This window comes from Artemia sp. Qi Xiang Cuo, chromosome 7, assembly GCF_049724085.1.
Source record: "Artemia sp. Qi Xiang Cuo chromosome 7, ASM4972408v1, whole genome shotgun sequence".
In the NCBI taxonomy this organism is placed as follows: Eukaryota; Metazoa; Arthropoda; class Branchiopoda; order Anostraca; family Artemiidae; genus Artemia; species Artemia sp. Qi Xiang Cuo.
In genome coordinates this window covers 50411628-50432477 of record NC_142800.1, presented here as the reverse complement: position 1 = coordinate 50432477, position 20850 = coordinate 50411628, and the positions used below count along the sequence as shown (strand labels likewise).

Here is a 20850-nt window from a genome sequence, read left to right as displayed (position 1 = left end):
GTACTGAGTTTGAAAGCCGCTCCACAAAAACCCCTCAATTGGACGTTGATTTTTTTTATTAGAACTTTTTGCTGTAGTTTCTTGACTCTCGCCTAATTACTAGTTTAATAGGACACTGCCAGGTCACTGGTTTTTACATAACCTTGTTTAACTCACAGAGAGCTCGAATGAACCGATTCCCATAATAATTTAGAAAACTGTACGCATCTTTATAGCTATCACTTCAACAACTACTAGTAATGAAAGACTTTTCTACCTACCTTAAGCCTGATTGAAAACCATCTTAGATCGATAATTCACAATGAAAAGTTAAATAATTTGATGTTTAGAGACATGGCCTTTTTGAAACATGTTAACCTCGAGAAATATTTCGAGAAACGCTACCTTTTACCATCTTCTCTGTTTCCCGTTGAGGGCCTACCTTAGCCCCTCCGCCCATCCATTCGGAACGAAATGACGCTACTACGGGACGAAGTGATTCACAGTGGACACTATAAGAAGTATTAAAGCACTTTTTAGCCTTAGTAAATCAAGCTGCCACTCATGTTAATGTGGGGGTGAAATTGTCTAGTAGTAACATGAGCTGATTGGCAACGGTTCAGTTCAAGATATGAATGCAAGAAATTGAAAAAGTACAAGAGGAATAAGTTATTTTTGATTTCCTGGAATGGGTTGAAATGACTGTTAAAATCTTTGGTCAGTGCAATAACGTTAACTTAGAAAAGAGCGTTTTTTTCCTCAACCTAAAACCAAATTAATGCAAAGAAGAGTTCGGCATCCCCCTCTCCCTCCGCTCTAATCCTACTACAGGCTTAATTGTTATGTGTACCTTACGGAAAACTGAATGTTTCTGTAATGTTTTTTCAAGTTTTGCAAAAACTATGTCTTGAGGTTAAAGTGACCAAAATTCTAGGACATTTTAATGGAGTGCTACTTAACAACCTACTACTCGCATGGGTCAGCAGCCAAACTCGGCTGTGATAATTAAATTGCGACATAAGCCATTTTGGTCGAAAATGAGTTATGTACATGTCATGGGTAAACTAAGAACGAGGAATTGAATGATGTAATCGGAATTGTACTATATTGTACCGTTACGAAGATAAGAAGACATAAGCCTCTGAGTGGCGTATGTATCTTTTTATCAGGTCTTGTTGCAATTCGGAATGACAGAAGAGGATTATCTTATGGATCTATAACATGAGGACCCGGGATTTGTCTCCTTTTTTGTCAAGGAAAAAGGAGACAACCGCCATAAAATGGAATGATTTTGGATTCACTTGAAATGCTTGAATTTAATTTATACCGTTGAAAACAGCATAAAACTTTGGATTAGAATATGTTCCCTTTATCCCCATTAGCCTTCAGAGCGACCATAGCCGACAAACTTTTTTTCCGTTTGTTGGTTCTTCTGGAAAGTTACAAAAAAGGCACAAGCCGTACTTTAATTATCGCAGCCGAACTGATGTGTGTCTTGTTGTGCTTTCTTTTCTTTCTTTTTTTTCATTAACAATACTCTTAATGTCAATTCTCGCCTAAAATTTAAGATTTTCGCTTTGAATACTAAATTTTAAAATCCATATTTACAATACAGTTGCTAACGAAAAAGATTTTAGATCAAACATTTAGATGGTTGCTATGGGTTTCTAATTCAAGTCGAAAAATTGAACAATATATGGCACGCAATTTTTGCGATTTAAATAATTGTTTTTTATAACTTTAGTTGTGAAAAATTACTGGCTTCTAGTTAAGAAAAAATGACAGTTTACCGTTAAAAGTAAAGGGTTGGCCTTAATAAATGATAACTCCTCCTCTACTTTAATAGAGAAGCAGAAAATCATATTTAAGTGAAAAATAAAAAAAGAACAGAAATTAAATGATTAAAGAATAATTTTTTTTAATACAAGTAAAGAGCAACATTTAAACTTTACAGAGCTTCCAAAAATATTGTAAAATTTGAACAGGACTTGTATAAATAGGGGTACTGGGGTGACTTACTTGGCAAATATTGTTGATTAGAATCTCTATTTTTAAACATATTCGAGAAATTCATCTTTAAAACCGTCTAAAAATATTGGTGTAATTTTTCGATTAAAGTGTTGTTTCCCCATTTATATATTTAAAACCCTTCATTTTTCGGTTATTCACTCTTATTAACCTTATTGCACCTCAACTACGGTTTCGGATTTCCCAACTTTACATACAGAAACTTCAAAATGAAGTAATTAACGCCAATATTTTCCATTAACGTTTCCTAACGCTATAACCTTTTTTCAACTTCAATTTCAAATTAAGTGCTTAAAAGGCATTTTATTTTGATTGCGACACAATTCTGAGATTACGCAATTGCCAATTTTGTCTTGAATGTTTGTCTCGGGTGTTACCAAGTTATTTCTTTAATATGTTTATTAGTATAAATGGCTTTGGTAAAATCTAGTTTGATTTAAAACAAGCATGTGGCTCCAAGGTTATTGAATACTCTGGAATATTTTCAAACCCGACATAAAACGATATTACCTCAAGTCAATACTTGAAGACTTTGGGGGGATGGGAGGAATTATTGTTGGTGTTAGATAAGTGCTGAATTTTGCCTTTTTGGCATGTAAGCTTATTTACTATTCTATTTTAATTTACTATTTAAAAATAAAAACAGTAGAAAGATTGTTGTAGGCCTAATCGATTACCTAGCCAACATTGTTCTCGTTTTTAAGACTGGGAAATAATATCAACCAACATAAATGTGTGGTTTTTTTTCTTGTTCGAGTGTTGGTTAAATCATCTGAGCCACAGGATTGAGTTTTCTTTTTCGAGGAGCTTTTTTATTCGCATAAAAGTCGTTACAGTAATTGAGGCTTACCTATACATAGGGGAGGTTCCTTCCTCTGATTTTGGTACATAAGTGCGCTTAATCGGTTTTTTGACCTCACTCTCTACACAAAAAATATATAAATATGATCCCTGTGAGCATAGAGTTGGGCGTTTGTGCACTACTCTAAAATTTACATGACTTTGGTTTTTATTTTTGCAGCAGGAGTTTCAACGGCCGTATTTCCTTTCTGTTTTCTGACCATTTATTTCGTGTTGTTTATTTATTTGTATGGATCCTTGTTTTTTTTCATTTACAGATACTTAATTAAACCCCCCCCCCCCTCCTCCCTGAGCCCAATGATATTTCCACAATTTCAGTGCAATTTTGTTTTTTATTTATTATTAATAAAAAAAAACACTCAGGAACAAAATGTATAAGAAATTGGAAGCCTTTAGTTCGCTTCCCCAACAAATTTCACCCTCCCCTGGCTCTGTTTGCATTCTTATATGTTAGCTATAACAGATAATAAACATGTTTTGATGTTTTCAGGTTCTCAAGGACCTTCCACGAGTAAAAGGACGTCCTGGGAAGTCTCTTCCTCCAATGGATTTGGACAAAGTGAGAAAAGACTTATCAGCTAAATATGGCCTCAGTGTCTCAGACAAAGATGTAATGTCCTACGCTATGTATCCTTCTGTTTGTGAGAATTATCTGGAGTTTCGAAAACAATTTGGACCCGTTGATAAATTAAACACTAGAGTTTTTCTAACTGGACCCAAAGCTGGAGAAGAAATAGAGGTAACACATATACTTTAGTACCCAGTGGTTTGAACGGTATAGCTCACATCATAGAATAATTTATAGCTTACATATGTAGCAGAATAATAGCTGTTAATATTATCTGGTGAAGTAAAATCTATTAAAAATTGAACTTAAAGTGTCAGTGAATTGTGTTCAAAACTTTTGGTCAATTTCACATCTCAAAAAGTTAGAAGCCTGGCTGTACAAAGTCTAAACATAGTGTTCACATTTTTCATGGTTATTAGGTAGGTCTTACTTACTTGTACTTGTGGCAGGAATCAGGCGTTTTCACCTGTCCCGGTATCGAGGATCTAGGAGATTTGTTTGGTCCATGCTGGACAATTTGCTGCCAGCTGCTCCAAGAGTGGGACCAATAGTTAGGGATTTGACAAAGTTAGGATCCTTCAGTTTTTTTTTTCTCCTCGACATCTCTTCCAAGAGCTGAGTGACTCACCTAGAAAGACTTGGTATTCGAGTGACTTCCGTGAAACACAATCTAACCATTTTAGTTTGCGTTCTTTGATTGTGACACCGATGTCTCTCTTAATGCCAAGCATTTACTGTATTGTCATGCTGGATTTGCAGCCATGCACATATATTCTGAGAATTTTTCGAAGACAAATATATTTAAACGCCTTCAGTGTGTTCTTGGGCTACTATTTCATCAACCATAGCATCCGTAAAGCAGAATGATCCGTATTATTAATGCCATGTAGATTTGAACTTTCGTGGTAACACTGATTTTGTGGCTGTTCTACCGATGTTTGTGAGGAGAAGCCAAATACATTATTTCACTTTATAGCAAGTTTCGCAATATTAGTTTATAAGCCAAATCACACTGATTGGAGACGACTGAAAAGCCTATATTGTTGATCCACATTTTTAAACTCAATGCGCGTTAGTATTCTCCATTCAACGTAGTAACTTATGAATGTAATTTTCAAATTTGGAACTTGGAAAAAAACAAAAATGAAAGTCTGAAATGAGATGGATGTTCTCAGTAAAATGAGAACTACAAAGGTGCCTCCCCCTACCCTTTAGCTAGTGCATGATACATGCATGGCAAATATCTTCTCTGTACGCCAAAATCATGGGCTTTCGTTCTTCCCAGGAGGAATACAAAAAAATTGCCGTAAAAGCTGCGTAAATACTATGCAATACCCGGTCAAAACTTTTTTTTTTACTTACGGGGCAATTAGGACCTACAATGTCCAAAAAACATTGCACTATTATTGATTTACTTTCTAAGGCATTTTTATAAGCAGAGGAAAAAGCTAAATACATTTCCTATTTTGTTACATTGCTCCTTTATTTCTAGGTAACAATTGAAAAGGGCAAAACACTGCATATTAAAGCACTAGCAACATCTGAAGATATGACGAGATCTGGTGAGAGAGAAGTATTCTTTGCACTCAACGGACAACTTCGGTCCGTATTTATCAAAGACGAAAAAGCATCTAAGGCAAGATATTTTTTATTCTAAGTTTCATATTTTATTCCATACATCATTATGAGTATTATACACATTTGATCAGTTTCCGGAAGATAATAGCCCACATGTAGAGCAAATTTTTCGCTTCTGGTCTTAGATTTACATCTTGGTACAAAAAAAAAAATTGTCTGGATGGAAGGGTTTATGTCATAAAATTTTAGCCCGTTATTGAATGAGACTCGTTATACACTAGGTGTGATACGTTTGTCATCTTACCATGGAAAACTTTTCTTCTCATAGTAATATCAAAGTTAAAATAATATGACGTTTGAAGCTCCCCATTGCCTGTTATGGGTTAAGTCAGTTCTGGAAATAATGAGTGTTTATTTTCGCTTTAAACTCAATCAAAACTTAAGTTTATGTTGCCCAGATTTTTTTTTTGGGGGGGGGGGGTAAATCTAGCCAGACATTGCGTTTGCTTAATCTAGCCAGATTTTTTATCGCTCTTATTCTTAACTACCTCAAGTGGGTCTTTAGTTCTATGCACTCTTTTCAAAAATGTGCTACGAGTGCTAAGAGGGAAATTAAGTAAAATTTAAAATATTCGAAATATGTCACTTTAATTTTGGAAGAAGAAGAAGGTAGATAACTTGTTAAGATTCTGTTGAATAGTATCTTTTTCCACTCATTTCATCGACTAATCATTATAATGACTCAAATTTGTTAGGTAAAGCTTTACAAGAAACCCTAAATGGAAATTTTTGACTTGCTTCATATGTTCTTGGACATTAGAAGTTATATATTGAATCGTCAAATCCAGACCAAGGAAAATTTTTATCCGTTTGCAGTCAGACCATAGAAACAGTTTTGTAGTTTTGTTGGGCCAGTGATTAAGGGCTCTGAAGTTGATAATTTAAATTATGAAGCCAAAATTGAATTTTAACGTTACACCTGCCACTTGGACAAGGCTCCTAAGTTATGTGTTTAGCCATTTGTAATAAACTTCTTAGAAAAATTTGAACAGATCGCTGGGCATGTTGTGCACTTTCCTTTTTTTTTTTTTTATGAAAGCGAAGAGACGCTTAAACTTAAAACAAGTAGAAATTACCCTGCATATAAGGGGAGAGGGGGGCTGCCGCCTCATCATCTCCCTGCTCATTACGGATGAAGCTCAATTGAAAGCATTTTCGGGTCCTGCAAATACGGTCAGTTGGTAACGGTAAGCCTTGCAAAACATTTAAACTGAAGATGTTATTTTTAAAGCAAATGCGAATAAAAATGCCCGTTTATTTTAGAGGTGTTGTGAAAAAAAAAAGGAAAGTTCGCATGACGCTACTCTCGTATTAGAACATTCATTCTTAAAGCATGAAGGGGGGGGGGGGTGCGGATATCTTTTCAGTTAATTGCTCACTCAAAAACCCTAACAAGATAAACCACGCTGGTTTCACGCTATATCAGGTTATTGTCAGAGAAGTAATGGGTAATCCCTCTAATTAATGCGATTGGTAAATTGCTTTACCCCAAACCTTTTCTTTACCCTTATTCTGTTGTTCATTTCAGTCAGTTTGAGAGTTGCTTTTGTGCGGTAAAGCCCTCAACAAATTCTACAAGTGTTGGGGAAAAGGTAGCGTCTGTCATTATGGCAGATTGAGTCCATACGTATATTCGCCTTCGAGGATTGATATTCTTCGGTAGGGTGAAGTCTGAGGTTTCCACATTGGGAATACAGGGGGGGGGTATTTTTCACTCGGTTTAACATCCGCTCCATTATGTCTCCCTCAATCCTTTTCTCTCCGATAAGGGTGCCGAACTTGAACATTGGGTTCCCAGCAAAGTATTGGATATTCCAATGCCTCAATCAAGAAATTTGAGTTTCGGCATGAAGACGACAACCTTTTTTTGTAAGAAGAAGGAGTTGACGGGACGGCACTCCTCCTTCAGACGCAGGATATCTGGCGTTTCGTGTCTTAATTTTGCTCTTCACTATTATCTGAACAAAAAACTTTTGTTTTAATATCGTACTCACCATTAACTTAAATATGACATGCATGCCTCGAAAAAAGGTTTCGTATAATAGAGAGTTTTCTAAATAGAATTTTCCTAGATAAAAGGGTATCAAGCCCCGTTCTTTTCACTCAAGTTCAACTTTTATCATATTGGTTTGATACTTAAAAAATAAAATGGAAGAACTTCATGGGCGGGTGTAAAAAGGGAGGCTTTGAATAGATTGGGATGGAGGAGGAGCGTGCGTAGCTGTGTTTGCCTCAGGCGGCTTGGTACTGCGGTGAGTTGTTAGTAGTAGTAGTAGAAGTCAGAAATGAAAGGAAGTAAAATTAAGGGAAGTCAGAGGTTAAATTCTTCCTCTATATTCACCTTAAGCACCTATCTAGGAAAGTCTGTAAATGCAGACCTGAAAGTTCACTTCTTTATGCCATAGATATACCCCCCCCCCCAACAAATATGCTTACCTCCATCCTAGTAGCTTGTGCGCAACTATGTGATACTATATAACGGTTGGTTTTTTGAATGAGCTGCATAAACAGTTCATTTTTATATGCTGCATGTGTGTTAGAGATGAATGTGCCATCATTTACCATTATGGCCTCTGAGGCTGGGAGACTATATTATAAATACCATTTAAGTTCTTTGAATTTTTTTTTGAATATTTTGGCTCTGTTTGCGCCAAAATTTTTATTTTGTGGGACAAAATGGCAGAAATCAGCACTATGTTGTAGCTTGATTCCTTCTGTTGCCTAAGAAGAGCGCTGGACCTTAAACTTTTTGTTTAAACGAGCCTTCTCCCGATAATCTGCAGCCACTGTTCGATATGTCACCTCGAAAAAAAAATGTATCTATTCCTCTGACTGACTGATAATTGCAACTATTGGTCTCGGGTAAAATACCGAGTTTCGCTTTTTGAAGACAGTAGTCTTAGGGTTCTCGAACATACTGAATTTCATTGTGTAATTTTATCAAGGTTGGGGTGTATAGCCTTCTTTTTAAAAATCAAACAAATTTCACATGCTAATATTATTTTGACGAACAATTAAAGATCAAAGATTTTTTCATATTTAGAATCAACATAAAAATTCTGTTGATAAATATACTATCAACTAGCGGTCGGCACCGTTTCTGTTTTTGGCCAAAACAGAAACGGTAAAAAACGGCAATAAAAAAACGGAACAGAAACGAAAATGGTGAAAAAAAACGGAAATCCGTTTCTGTTTTTCATTTTTTTTACCTAAAAACAGACACGACCTGTTTTTACTTAAAAAACGGCCGTTTTAACAGATATTTCTGGGTTTTTTTTTCAGTTTCTTTAGATTTACGAGAGTAAAGTGAATATTTATTAATATTGATTAATAAAAAAGACCAAATATACAAAAAGACCAAATATATGAAAAGACCACATAAATTAAAATTTGTCACTTAAAAACATTCGGAGTTCAAGTGACTTTGCAGTCATTCGTGAGCACTGCTTTCGCGTAAAGTACCCATTAATACTAAATGCAATCTCACTGGGTACTGAAGTTGCAGGGACTGATAGATGCATACATGCAATTTCACTTAACTCCGGGTAAGTGTAAAAGTAATCAGACCAAAATTCTAGTGGATCAGAATTATTTTGTCCTGATCTTCACGCAGTCAATGCTCATACTGTTGGCATTTTGCTTCGTAGAGTTCATCCGTAACCCAGTCGTGTCGAGAAACTTAGAAAACAAGCTGTCTTCTTGATCAAGAGTCTCTGCTGACCCTTTTCGGTTAGTCCCTGCCTTAGTAGGAGCGACGTCAATAGGGAAAGATTTGGAGTTCAATTGGAATGGATCGAGTTCTTCTGTGCTTCTCTGCTCGGAGATGAATTGCTGGAGAAGCGAGGAGATGGACTGACGAGCTGACTCTCTGTCTACATGTGTTATTTTTTCATAAATTGCAGGGTCCAAAAAGCCAGCTCTTGTGAAGAGCATCATATCAAACTTAGGACTGGCTGAAAAATATCTCCTGAGCTGAACAACTTGAAGTTCCTTCACCCCATTGATTGACTCAGCCATAATACTAGTATCTGGAGTCTGACAAAACAACAGTAATCCCTTAATCATCAGCACGACTTTGCTTGCCGAAACATAATTATATCCACTAGCTATCACTGTTGCCTGTTTGAACGGGCGAAGAACCTCAATGACAGCTTCCATGATGGACCACTCATTGCTGTGAAGTTCGAGCTCTCTAATCTTAGCGTCACGTAGGTTTTGGTTGAAGTAGTCGCGCAGTGGCTCTTTTCGGGCACAATACCTTTCTATCATGGTAAGTGTGCTATTCCATCGAACATTCGTGTCTTTTGTGATGGATGGACTAAGATTATATGTCTTGCAGATAGCTTCAAAAAGATCGTGGGATTTGGAAGATACTTTCAGGATTCTAACCAGCTTTCGTATTTTTACCAGTGCTGGTCCCAGCGTCAATACTTCACTAGAGACGCCTCTTTGTCTAGGTATTGAGCTCTCACTATCGCTGTCAAGGTCTGAATCATTTAATTCGGAGCTACTATGATCATCATTACTGCAGTCGGTATACCCAGTTTCTTCAATGTCATCATCTCCTACAATCAGGTCAGGAAAGTCATCTTGTTCAGCAGTATCAACGTTGTCATCAGATTCTGAACCGGATCCTGAATCATTTAGGTGGGGAACACTCACTAAATCTGCCGGGTTTTGCATTCCCACAGCTTAAAGGCATTAGTCACATAAAGGCATTATGCAGGTTGTGTGCAAAGCATGAGCTTCGCATAATGTCACCGTCTCTGAGAGCCTTTACTATATTAGCTCCCGAATCAGTAATTATAAAGTAGACTTTCCGTAGAATTCTGAACTTCTGGAGGCTACTACGGATTGCACGAAGAATGTTGGCGCTAGTGTGAGCAACTTTTAGTCTCTTAAACTCAAGGATTCTATGCACCAGAGTGAGCTTGCCATCAGTGCTTTTCATCACATAATGAGCTGTAATACCTAGAAAGCCAGACCCCGTTCTTGAAGACCAGCAGTCTAGGGTCAAATTCACTTTCCGGACTTTCTGGAGTTCAGCTTTGAGCTGCTTGACCTACCTTTTCTTTGCTGTAACTAGATGTCTTGCAACAGTACTAGCTGAGGGGCCAGTAAGACCTCATGTAAGTTTAGAGATTAGAGCCTTTACTCCTGGTTTTTTAAATATTGAACTAGGAAGCTTGTCAATGTAAACCGTTTTGCTACACAACTTGTTCAGCTTCAGCTGCTGCTGCTTTGTTGACTTCAAAAAATTTCTTATATCCCTTTTCTTTCCAGTGCCTTCAAATCGAGTTGGGTTAGTTTCACAGGATTGCTCGGCATGCTGAGCTGAGACAAGGCTGTAGAATGAGACTTCTTTGGAACAGTACTTGATTTAGGTTGTTCAGCAATTTTGTGTTTAGCCATAAGGTGATTTTTAAAAGATGTTGCAGACCCCTTTGTTGACTTCACATCTTTTTTGCAGTAATTGCAGGTAATTACAGCTGCTCCCTTATTCCTGGTCCCATGTTGCTCCCAGAACTTGACTTTCTTTGATGGAGGGCCCTCTCCAAGTTCTGAGTCAGAACTTGATGAAATATTTGACGCCAGATTTGATGCCATTTATGACAGCATGTGTATCGGTACCTGCAAAGCATACCATTACTAAGTGCATGGAGCTGTGCTGGTCTATTTACTCCTGTTATTGCAAATACGATTATTAAATAAGAACAATTCAAGTAAAAAAGACACTTCTCTGTAGGACAGAGCATAATTTTATTCCATAAGCAAGTATCTTTTTTCTGTAATTGTGAATACTCCTCATATGGTATATTAAGGGAAATAAAAGTATAATATTAATAATAGCAGGAAATGGTAAAGCGTTGGCCCAGGACTCTCTGATGTAGCTAGAAGATTTTATAATGCAGATAATAGATTGACTAATTAGACCATTGGAAATAAGCTGCTCCAAATATTTACTAAAGTATATGACATTTGCAGGGTAAAGAATATCGAGGCTATTCACAATTCCTTCCTGGGTGCTGCAAGTGAACATGCCTAAAATCAACATGTCATTGGAAATTTTATACCCTCATGCTGAAGAATAGATCATCAACATGTTCAGCCTACTCCTTTGTTTAACAGTCCCTTGATTATAAATTTCAATCAACTAATTCAATTATGTTGATGTGAGAAACCAGGGGTAAAGGTGCAGATTAGTTCCCACTGATGAAACAACTTATTTCTTTCTGTATATTATTCAGTCAATTGGGCTGTAAAGTTGCACATATACTGTCCAGTAGAAACAGGATAAAAACAAATCTCTTACTGTGGCTGGGTTCCAACCTTTTACTTTTTGTAAGCCTAGTAAGCCCTGCAGCACTAGCAGAGGCAAAATCAGCAAGATTAGTTGAGTAGCTCCTATATCTGACCATTGGATATCAAAGATTTTCTGTAGTTCCGCTTCTGCTAGTGCTACAGGGCTTACTAGGGTAATGAAAATTAAATGGTTGGAACTCACCCTGTATATCCTGGTTCTGTTGGTAGGGCCTCTGTGCCCTACACTACAGGGGGAACTAATCTGGGGGAAGATGCAGTTTAGCAACCCCTGATAAAAACAACTTATTACTTACTGTATATTATTCAGTCAATTGGGCTGTAAATTTGCACAGATAGGGTTCAGTAGAAGCTGGATGTAAGCAAATCACTTCTTAGTGTATATCCTGGTTCTATTTGCAGGCCATCTGCACCCTACACTATTAGGGTAGCTAATCTGCACCTTTATCCAACCAGGTAGCCATCTACTTACCAAGACTAACCAAAGGGTGCAAATCCAAATAGAATGCTTTAGATTAAGTTTTACTATGGCGAATGTTTTCTTCAATAGCTAATCTTTTCCTCGGAAGACGTAAAGACAGCACTTTTCGATTGATGGCAAGTATCGATAATCCAATAAAAGTCGCTAGACTGCGATTTGTTGCTATTCTTAATCAAAACACGGAAAATGAAGAAAAACGGTTTTAAAAATAAATGTAACCGCCAAAACCGGCCAGAAAAAAAACGAAACACAAACAGGAACGGTACTAAAAAAACGGCTACCTTTTTTCTGTTTTTTTCCTTTTCCCAAAAAAAAACAGAACAGAAAACGGTAGAAAAAAAACAGAAACAGAAACGGCGCCGACCCCTACTATCAACTAAAGGCAATAAACATTGAGGCGAACAATTCAGAGGAGAGTTTTGAATTATTCATAAACCATAGATGACCATCATTTAAAGAAGGCTGGTTTTGCCACCCTAAATGAGACGTGAGGCCCTTTGTATCAGTTTTGTTCGAAAGTCTGTAATTAAATTCCGAACAAGGGAATTATTCCCTCCTAGCTACAATCCAATCAGAAGTTGGTTGTCAAGGTATAAAGAAGAAAAGATTCTTACAATCTCTCCAGTTTAATGCAAAACAGAAAGACATAAGTTTTATCCTGTCCTTTATTTCCAGGATTGAACAAATTTATATTTATTCCACTTTCTGTTTCGAAGGTTGTTTTGTTTAGTGTACTTTGTTTTACTGAGTCTCATTTCCTATGCGGACCGTATCCAAAATCCATAACATTATAGTAAACATAGAAACTTGGACTGACAATACTCAGTTTGTCAATGGTGTCTCAGCTTGTAAAATACAATAAAAATGGAACTTAGTAACATTATATACGTGAAGTGAAAATGAGAGTTTGTGTTGCGAAGTTTATGGTCTTCATTTCAATTTTTTATTTAAATACAACGTTGCGTCTAATTCTCTATAATCGTTTGTATATATTAAAAAAAAAAAATAATAAAAAAAAAAAAAAGACCAGTTAACAAACAACAGACAATGGTATAAATTTGGGCTTAACTGTCATGGTCATCCTCAGTGTCGATTGAAAAAAAAAACACAAAGAATAAAACTGAAAGACTAAAAAAAATAAGATTTTAAATTAAAACATGCAGATAGAGGGTGTCATTAAAGTTTTAACAAGTTTTTAGTTTTTCCCGTTAATCTCAAACATTTAGATGTTTTCAATTTATTTTAAGATAAGGAAGAGGAGAAATCCCATTTAACCCCTACATCCCCCTACCGTTTTCCTTTAAAAAAAAAACTGTCGGGTATAGTCTTTTTCTTTTCTTTTTTATCGCTTAAGTCATATTCTTGACTGACGAAAATATATTTTTCATCTAGGAAATCACTATTCATCCAAAAGCTAAAAAAGACTTGGCTGGTTCTGTGGGAGCACCAATGCCTGGCACCGTTATTGGTGTTAAAGTGAAGGTTGGTGACAAAGTCAAGAAAGGTCAGCCACTTGTTGTGCTCAGCGCTATGAAAATGGAGACTGTTGTACAGAGTCCAATAGATGGTGTGGTGAAAGATGTGGTCGTTGAAAACAACATGAAGCTGGCCGGTGATGACCTGCTTATTACTATTGAATAAAGATTTGTCTTCTCTCTAATACTGTTCTCTTAACTAATTCTCCTATTTTTTCAACTGGCCTTTGGTAGTCTCACATTACTAGTAAATTATTTTGTTTTCCTCTCTTGCTCAACTATTTTTTAATAATTGCACAATGGACTTACTCAATTTATTAGCGCAATGGATTGATCTCTGTTTGGTAGTACGGAGCCCGGGGTTGAATCCCACCTGTCACTAGGCTGGGTCACGGGCTTGATGCTTGCCCGTGAAAAAAAAAAAGACTCGACAACTGAAACGTCGAGTATTGTCAACGCCTTGTGTGACTCTGTTTGCTTTTTTATCCTTTTAAAGTTTATCTACTAAAAATACAAAAAAGGATGTCGCGTGATGGTGTTTGAACTAGCGTAGCCGAAACGCACTCAAAGTGCAGATAAGAATGTACAGTTGCGACAACAAGCGTTGTCCTTCTTTTATTCGTTTTTTTTTTCTCTAAGGACCATCTAATTTCAGATTTTTACCAAGCATCATTAAATATATTACTTATCATTGTCGCTAACATTCCCTTTCCCTGTGAAAACGAATAGTTGTAGAATAAAGCAGTTAGTTTAAGGCCGTAATCAGATATCGATAGACAATGTTGAATTTGGAAACATTTATTCTTCGTTCTTTCCTTTTTTTTTGGTTTGGACATTTCTGAAATTATAAGTATAAAATTGCCTAAATTGTATCCGCCGCAATGACGGATGCGTATATTTGAAGAAGGCATTTGCGAGCTCCTTAGAAGTAGTTCGTTTTAAGTTGCTCAGCGCTTATCGTCTTTAGGGGAAAGTTTCTAAGCAAGTTTTGAGTTAACTTTGATCAAATTGTTCATGTTGAAATTTCGCCATACAGTCATAGATATTGTCAAGGTCAGTCCTAAAGTTTAGTAGTATTTTGAAAAACCTAGAATGACTGCATGTTAAGATTTCATATCTACGCTTATACCACATTAAATATTATATTTTCTTTTGGTGTTATTTCTCATATAAATATTTTGTGGGTTTTGTTCTGGTTCTCCACCAACAATTCAGTAAAATGATATTGCCCTTCTACCCTGACAATGTAATAAGTACTTCATGCGTCTGTTATGGTTGCATTTGATCAAGACTGACTTTTTGGAGGAGACCTGGAAAACGAGTTCTTTTTATTGTAAAACTGATTTCCTTTTCAGCATGACGCAAATGCCTTAAAAGTTTATACACACATAGAGCGACTGTTTTTCGTATTTCCTCGCTCGTATCCCCTCTTTATTTAAAAGTTTGTGTCTTATTCTCTTTTGAAATAAAAAATTAACGAAAGTGCCAATTAAACTGTGATCTTAGTGATATCTTTCCCTTGAATATTGGCTTTCATGCACTTCTTAAACATATATTGTTGTGCTATATTATTTATTATTAATATTATTATCACCTATGCTATTGCTAAAGAGCGTGTAACCAAACAAAATCAAATGAAAATTACCTGATCCTTCTGCTGAATTTGCTGGCCTGGAAAATTTTACTATTCTATTTTCGTGTTTTTGCTGGACATTGGGAAAAGTTTCCAGGGATCAATACGTTCCTACAGTGATAAATCTACTATAACAGTTATCTTTTCTGCTCCCTGGAAATTTGGTTGGAAACAGAAACAGTGTCTATTTAATCGGTCCCAAGCTACTCTTTATTTGGTCTCTCTATTCTTTTCTTACGAACAAGGCGTCAGAAGCGTGTCTCTGTTGTTCCATTTTATACCGACAATTATTGACAACAGTTGTTTGTTGGTTTGCGGGAAATTTAAAAATGAAGCGTCAATTAAAATAATTTAAAATTTTGAAAAGTTCAAAAATGATAAAATAAAGAGATTGTAAAATACGGAATGTGTCTGGATGAACTATACACCGAATGAATCAATTTACCTTTTTTTTTTCTATGAATTTTTCAAGTTCTATTTGAAATCCACGGAAAATTTGGAAACAGTATTTCTTCTCATAAATTTAACATTATTTTTAGCAGCAAATGTGTGAAATTTTTACAGAAACATTTCTCATATTCCTTACTCACTTTTGCTTGAGGTCGTCTTTTTTCATGTCAACATATATATCCCTGTTAACTATGGGCATGCCTGGGCTAGCCCTATCCATCAAAAATGTGCATTGCCATTACAAGAATATGCCATGTTTGATGAAATAGCTAATGGAGTCGCTTTCCTTGTCTCTTTTGGCCTAGGATTTTTATTAATGGAATTTTTTCTTTTTGTCCATTTGCTAATCCTAACCTGATACTTTTGATGAATAGCTGTTCAACATTATTTCGTCATCATGCACTTTGAGAAACTGAATGGAGATTATTTTATTTCCTGTGATAGAATCTTGCCATGTACTGGGACAAATTGATACTCGGACGATAAAGCTGTTGTAACAGTCAAAATTTGGTTTTGGTTTAAACCAATTGAATTTCGCTAACTGAGAGTGAAATTACCCCGTTTCATAAGAAAATTAAATTTCGGAGATTTGCTGCCATTTAGTATAATTTTTGTCGCTCCTTCGTATGCTCTATGCGGGGACTCCGTAAAACCCTCTGTTACTTAACAATAGCCAACTTAGTTTTATTCTAAACGATGAATCAGCACTTTTTTGGAGTAAAATTATCCCAAAATAATTACGACGTCCACAAAAAAAAAACGAAATAGATGGCTTTGGTTTTTTTTTTTTTATTATTTTTTATTTTGACGCAAGCACCAGTTTCGACTTCTACCAGTTCATCATATTCTTTAGTTTCTCCTGTAATTTCTTTACATTTTCGCATAATTCACATAGCAGGGTACCGAGTTCCGCTCGGTGAAATGAATTTTAGGCATAAGAAACGGTATGCTTGTGTATTTTCAAAGAACTAAAGTTTTCAATTTAGTACTCTGAAATTTGATTATACTCAATTTTACGAGCCCCAGCCACCTCTCCTAAAATGAAAATTTTGTGCTAACGATTTTGAAATCATCACTAAAGTCGAACTATTAAATTACCCTGAGAAGAGGAAAGAGCTTTTTAGAACAAAATAAAGCTTAGTTTTATTCTGAACGATACATCAGCACTGTTTTTAGAGTGAAATAATCCTACAAGCGAAAGCATCTATCATACTTACATGTTTTCACTATCATCAACGGGCAAAGAGAAATCAAACTGATAAAATTTTATTAACTGGAATGAAACATTCAAAAAGCAGCGTTTAAAATCTGAAATTGCATTTCCCTCCGAATGAGATATTGGTAGTAGGACAATTTCGTTCTCAGGTCGCGATTTACTTGATTTCACGGTGTCAGCTTACATGGGTTTTTTAGGACCCGTTTTATTCAGTTTTGTCCTTTTTCGCTATGAACTAAAAGGTAATCAAAAATTTTAAACAAGTGGTGTTTTTCTGTTTTTTACTAGTCGAAAATCCTAGTTGGTTTAGATTTTAGTTTGTGCTTTTGTGTTTTTAACTTTTTAAGTTTGGTTTGATGGAATAAAATATTCAAAAACCTGAATTCTTCTTTTATCAGAATTTCTAGAGAACGTATGTTTATAAGAACGTTTAAAGAGGTTTCTTCTATACTTCATCACTCTTTGAGCGGTAAAGGAAGATATCCTCAAATCATATCGCAGTACTTAATAGGTTTCGTCTGACTTCTCAAATTTATGTAGTTGGCGCTTTCTCAAGAGTCATATAACGTAGAAACTTGGAGTAATGGGGGGGGGGGTGAGAACGTGGTATCGAAAAAAAAATGAGAAATGGACTGCCTTCTACGTCCCAACATAATTGGTTCCTGAAAAGTGTTCTGACGTTGAAAAACTCGAAAATAGAGGAAAGTAAAAACATATGCATTTTAAGATAATGTTTTAAATTATATGCATGCATAATCAAGCTAAAAAGACATGCTTAATTGCTTTAAGCTGCATTCTCTAAATACTTTTCAAGATAATTTCGGAGACCACACTGCCTTTCCATGACGATAAATAAAAGTTCAAATAGGGATAAAATCCTTTTAATAGACAGTGATGATGATAACAGTGATAGAAATTCACAAAAATACCAGATATTTCTGTCACATATACAGTGACCGTCATCAGTAGTAAAACTAAAATAAAACAATTTAAAACAAAAGTTTATATACTAAATCAAATAACACTACATATTGTTTGTAGTGTTATACACACATATTGTTATACAAATAACAGTTTATATTTAGTATATAAACTTTTGTTTTAAATTGTTTTATTTTAGTTTTACTACTGATGACGGTCACTGTATATGTGACCGAAATATCTGGTATTTTTGTAAAATTCTATCACTGTTATCATCATCACTGTCTATTAAAAGGATTTTATCCCTATTTGAACTTTTATTTACTTTTCAAGAATTAGTTAAACACCACCGTTTTCTGGTAAACATTTCTGTAACACATAAAGCTTCTCTACCTGCATACTTGTGTTCTTTATTTGTAATTTTTCCTAAATTTTCGTGTTCGAAAAAGCGAATGATTTGAAAGTCGGATGCTAAAAGTAGAGGAGTGCCTATATCCAAAACAAATGAAAAATTGAAAAAAAATAGCTCACACAAAATTTAATGGTACTTGTATGGTAAACCCCCTACCTCTCAAGTTGTTTGTTCAGTGACGCATTGCAGAACCGTTTTTTTCGTTAGTTTCTTTCACTTGGAGTGAGACAAGAAAAAGAAAAGTCACAGAATATATGGAAAAATATATAATTTGGGCTATATATTTGCACATTAGGGGGAGGGGGAGGGGGTGTAAAGTATTTGGACAATGTGAAGTTAGAAAACAATTCTTAGTACATAACAGGCAGAATAATTGTACCCAAAACATTCGGCATGCAGACCCGCTATACTTTACCCCCACCTCCTAATGTGCAAATATATAGCCCAAATCTGTTTCTAAAGTACTATATTTTTATCTTATTTTTGTATATTTCATTAGGATTGAGCGTCAGAGAAACATATTAGAAAAATATTAGGTAGGGGGTATATCATACAAGTGCCAATCCTATGTTCAGATAACTTTTTGCAATCTGACCATTCTTTTTCATCCTTTATTGCGTGATTCATTTGTGGCCAATGGAGAAAGTGTCATTGACAGTAGATTTTGGCCACAAGAATCAAGGAAGAAGGCTGTAATAGCGATTTTGAACAAATAAAATACCCACAAAAAACGGTACTTGTATGCAATATCCCCTACCTAATGTTCTTCATCTAAGTAGAACCTAATTATAACCGTTTTTTTCGTCGATGTTTTTTTTCTCTTTGACAAACAAATTTGAGCTATATATTCCCACATTAGGGAGGGGGTACCTCTGTAGTTTCCATAATTTGATTAATAAAGTATTATATTTTCATCATATTTTCTTATATTTCATTAGAATGGAGCGTCCGTGAAACAGACCCGCTATAATTTACCCCCTCCCTCCCCTAATGTGCAAATATATAGCCCAAATTTGTTTCTAAAGTATTATATTTTAATCTTACTTTGGTATATTTCATTAGGACTGAGCGTCAGAGAAACATATATGAAGAATATTAGGTACGGGGTATTTCATACAAGTACCAAAATAAGTTCCTGTGTTCTGTATGTATCTTTAAAAAAAATTTCTTTATATATTTCAGGTTCATACATTTTTATTAACAAAAAAACAACTCAATGTGACAACAAGTCGCACTAAAGCAAGAAGATGCTTGAAAAAGCGACCGGTTGGATATCATGCATGCCAAATCATCAAACCAATTAAAAGGAAAAAAGGGGAAAAGAATAATAATAACTGAAAATAATGATAAATATATAATGGCACAAAATATAAAAAAAATAAAATAAAATAAAATATCTACAAAAAAAAAAAAAAAAAAAAAAAAAAAAAAAAAAAAAGCCTTCTCTTGAACCTTTAACACTACCAAATTCCTGAAAAGAAATGATTTTTAATACGGGTTTTAAGTTGCGGCACACTTTCCGCTTGACGAACTGAATCTGGGAACGAATTCTAAACTGACGGGCCCATGTGTCTGGTCACTTGACTCGCTCTCGTTGAGTTCCGTGACTCAGATGCAAGACTATCTACATTCCTAGTCGAACAATCATGATAAAACGAACTAGGCTTAAAAATATTCATAAAAAAATCGGTTGCAAGACCATTCAGACACTGAAATACAAATATTCCAATTTTATAATCCTTTATTTCACCAACCTTTAAAATTTTAAACTTTCTAAAAAGTGATTTAGTGCTATCAATACCACGATCATACCTTCCAATCAACCTTATAGCCTTATTCTGCAGAACTTGAACTCTTCTAATATTGCAACTAAAATTACTCGCCCAAATCAAACAACCATAATTTATATAAGGCGCTATTATGGAAAAATACAATAAAAGCAGAATTTTCAAAGGTAAAAATTTGGAAAACGGTTCAGAACTCCAAGGCCTCGCGCCAGCTTGCATGCTATGATGTCGCAGTGTTTTCCCCAACTCAAGTTTCGATCCACGATGAATCCCAGATATCGGATCTCTTCGACTTGTGAGAGCGGTAGGCCATTGTAAATAATGACACCAGGGAGAGTGGGAGCAGATACCAGTCCTCGTAAACATCATAAAATTAGTTTTTGATGCATTGACGCTAAGTAGGCTAGCACAAACAAATTCATGTAGGCCATCCAGCGCCTTATTAGCCTTGAACAAGAGCTCTTGCAGCGACTTTGCTGCAATCACTAAAGCCGTGTCGTCAGCAAAACAAGTAACTGAAGCTCCGGGAATGTAGAATCTCATTGTGTCTACAAATATCAGGTACAGGAGAGGACCAAGAACTGAGCCCTGTGGAACACCACACTTTATGGGAAACGACTGAGAAGATTTGTTACTCAGAGTCACTCGTAGCTTCCTTTCACTTAAATACGATTCAAACCAATTTAAAACACTACCCTTTATGCCTAAATAACACAGCCTTTCCAATAAAATCTTAAAATCAACAGTGTCGAAAGCCTTTCTAAAATCAATAAAAACGCCCATGCACTGCTGGCCATTCTCAAGTGCTGAGCTAATATTTTCCAGAAGATGCTGGACTGCCTGCGTCGTCGAATGTCCTTTCCGGAAGCCAAATTGACCATCATGTAAAACACCAATTTTCATCAGATACTCGTAAAGCCGGTGAAGAACAATCTTTTCATAAATTTTTTAATAAATCGGGAGAATTGATATTGGTCTCCAATTAGATATGTCAGTTTTGACTCCGCCTTTGTGCAACGGTACAACTTTAGCTATTTTAAGCGCACTCGGAAACATCCCCTTTTCCATAGAAATATTGAT

At 35.6% G+C, this 20850-nt stretch overlaps 1 protein-coding gene across 1 annotated transcript in view; it reads left to right on the top strand.

Moving 5' to 3' along the window:
* Positions 1 to 17033, top strand: part of PCB (Pyruvate carboxylase) — an 88414-nt gene extending 71381 nt beyond the window's left edge. Inside the window, exons 16-18 of the mRNA XM_089092365.1 lie at positions 3359 to 3607; positions 4929 to 5072; positions 13269 to 17033. Of these exons, the coding sequence (XP_088948491.1) occupies positions 3359 to 3607; positions 4929 to 5072; positions 13269 to 13517 (642 nt within the window). The 3' untranslated portion in view covers positions 13518 to 17033. The remainder of the gene's footprint in view (positions 1 to 3358; positions 3608 to 4928; positions 5073 to 13268) is intronic.
* Positions 17034 to 20850: the final 3817 nt, after the last annotated feature.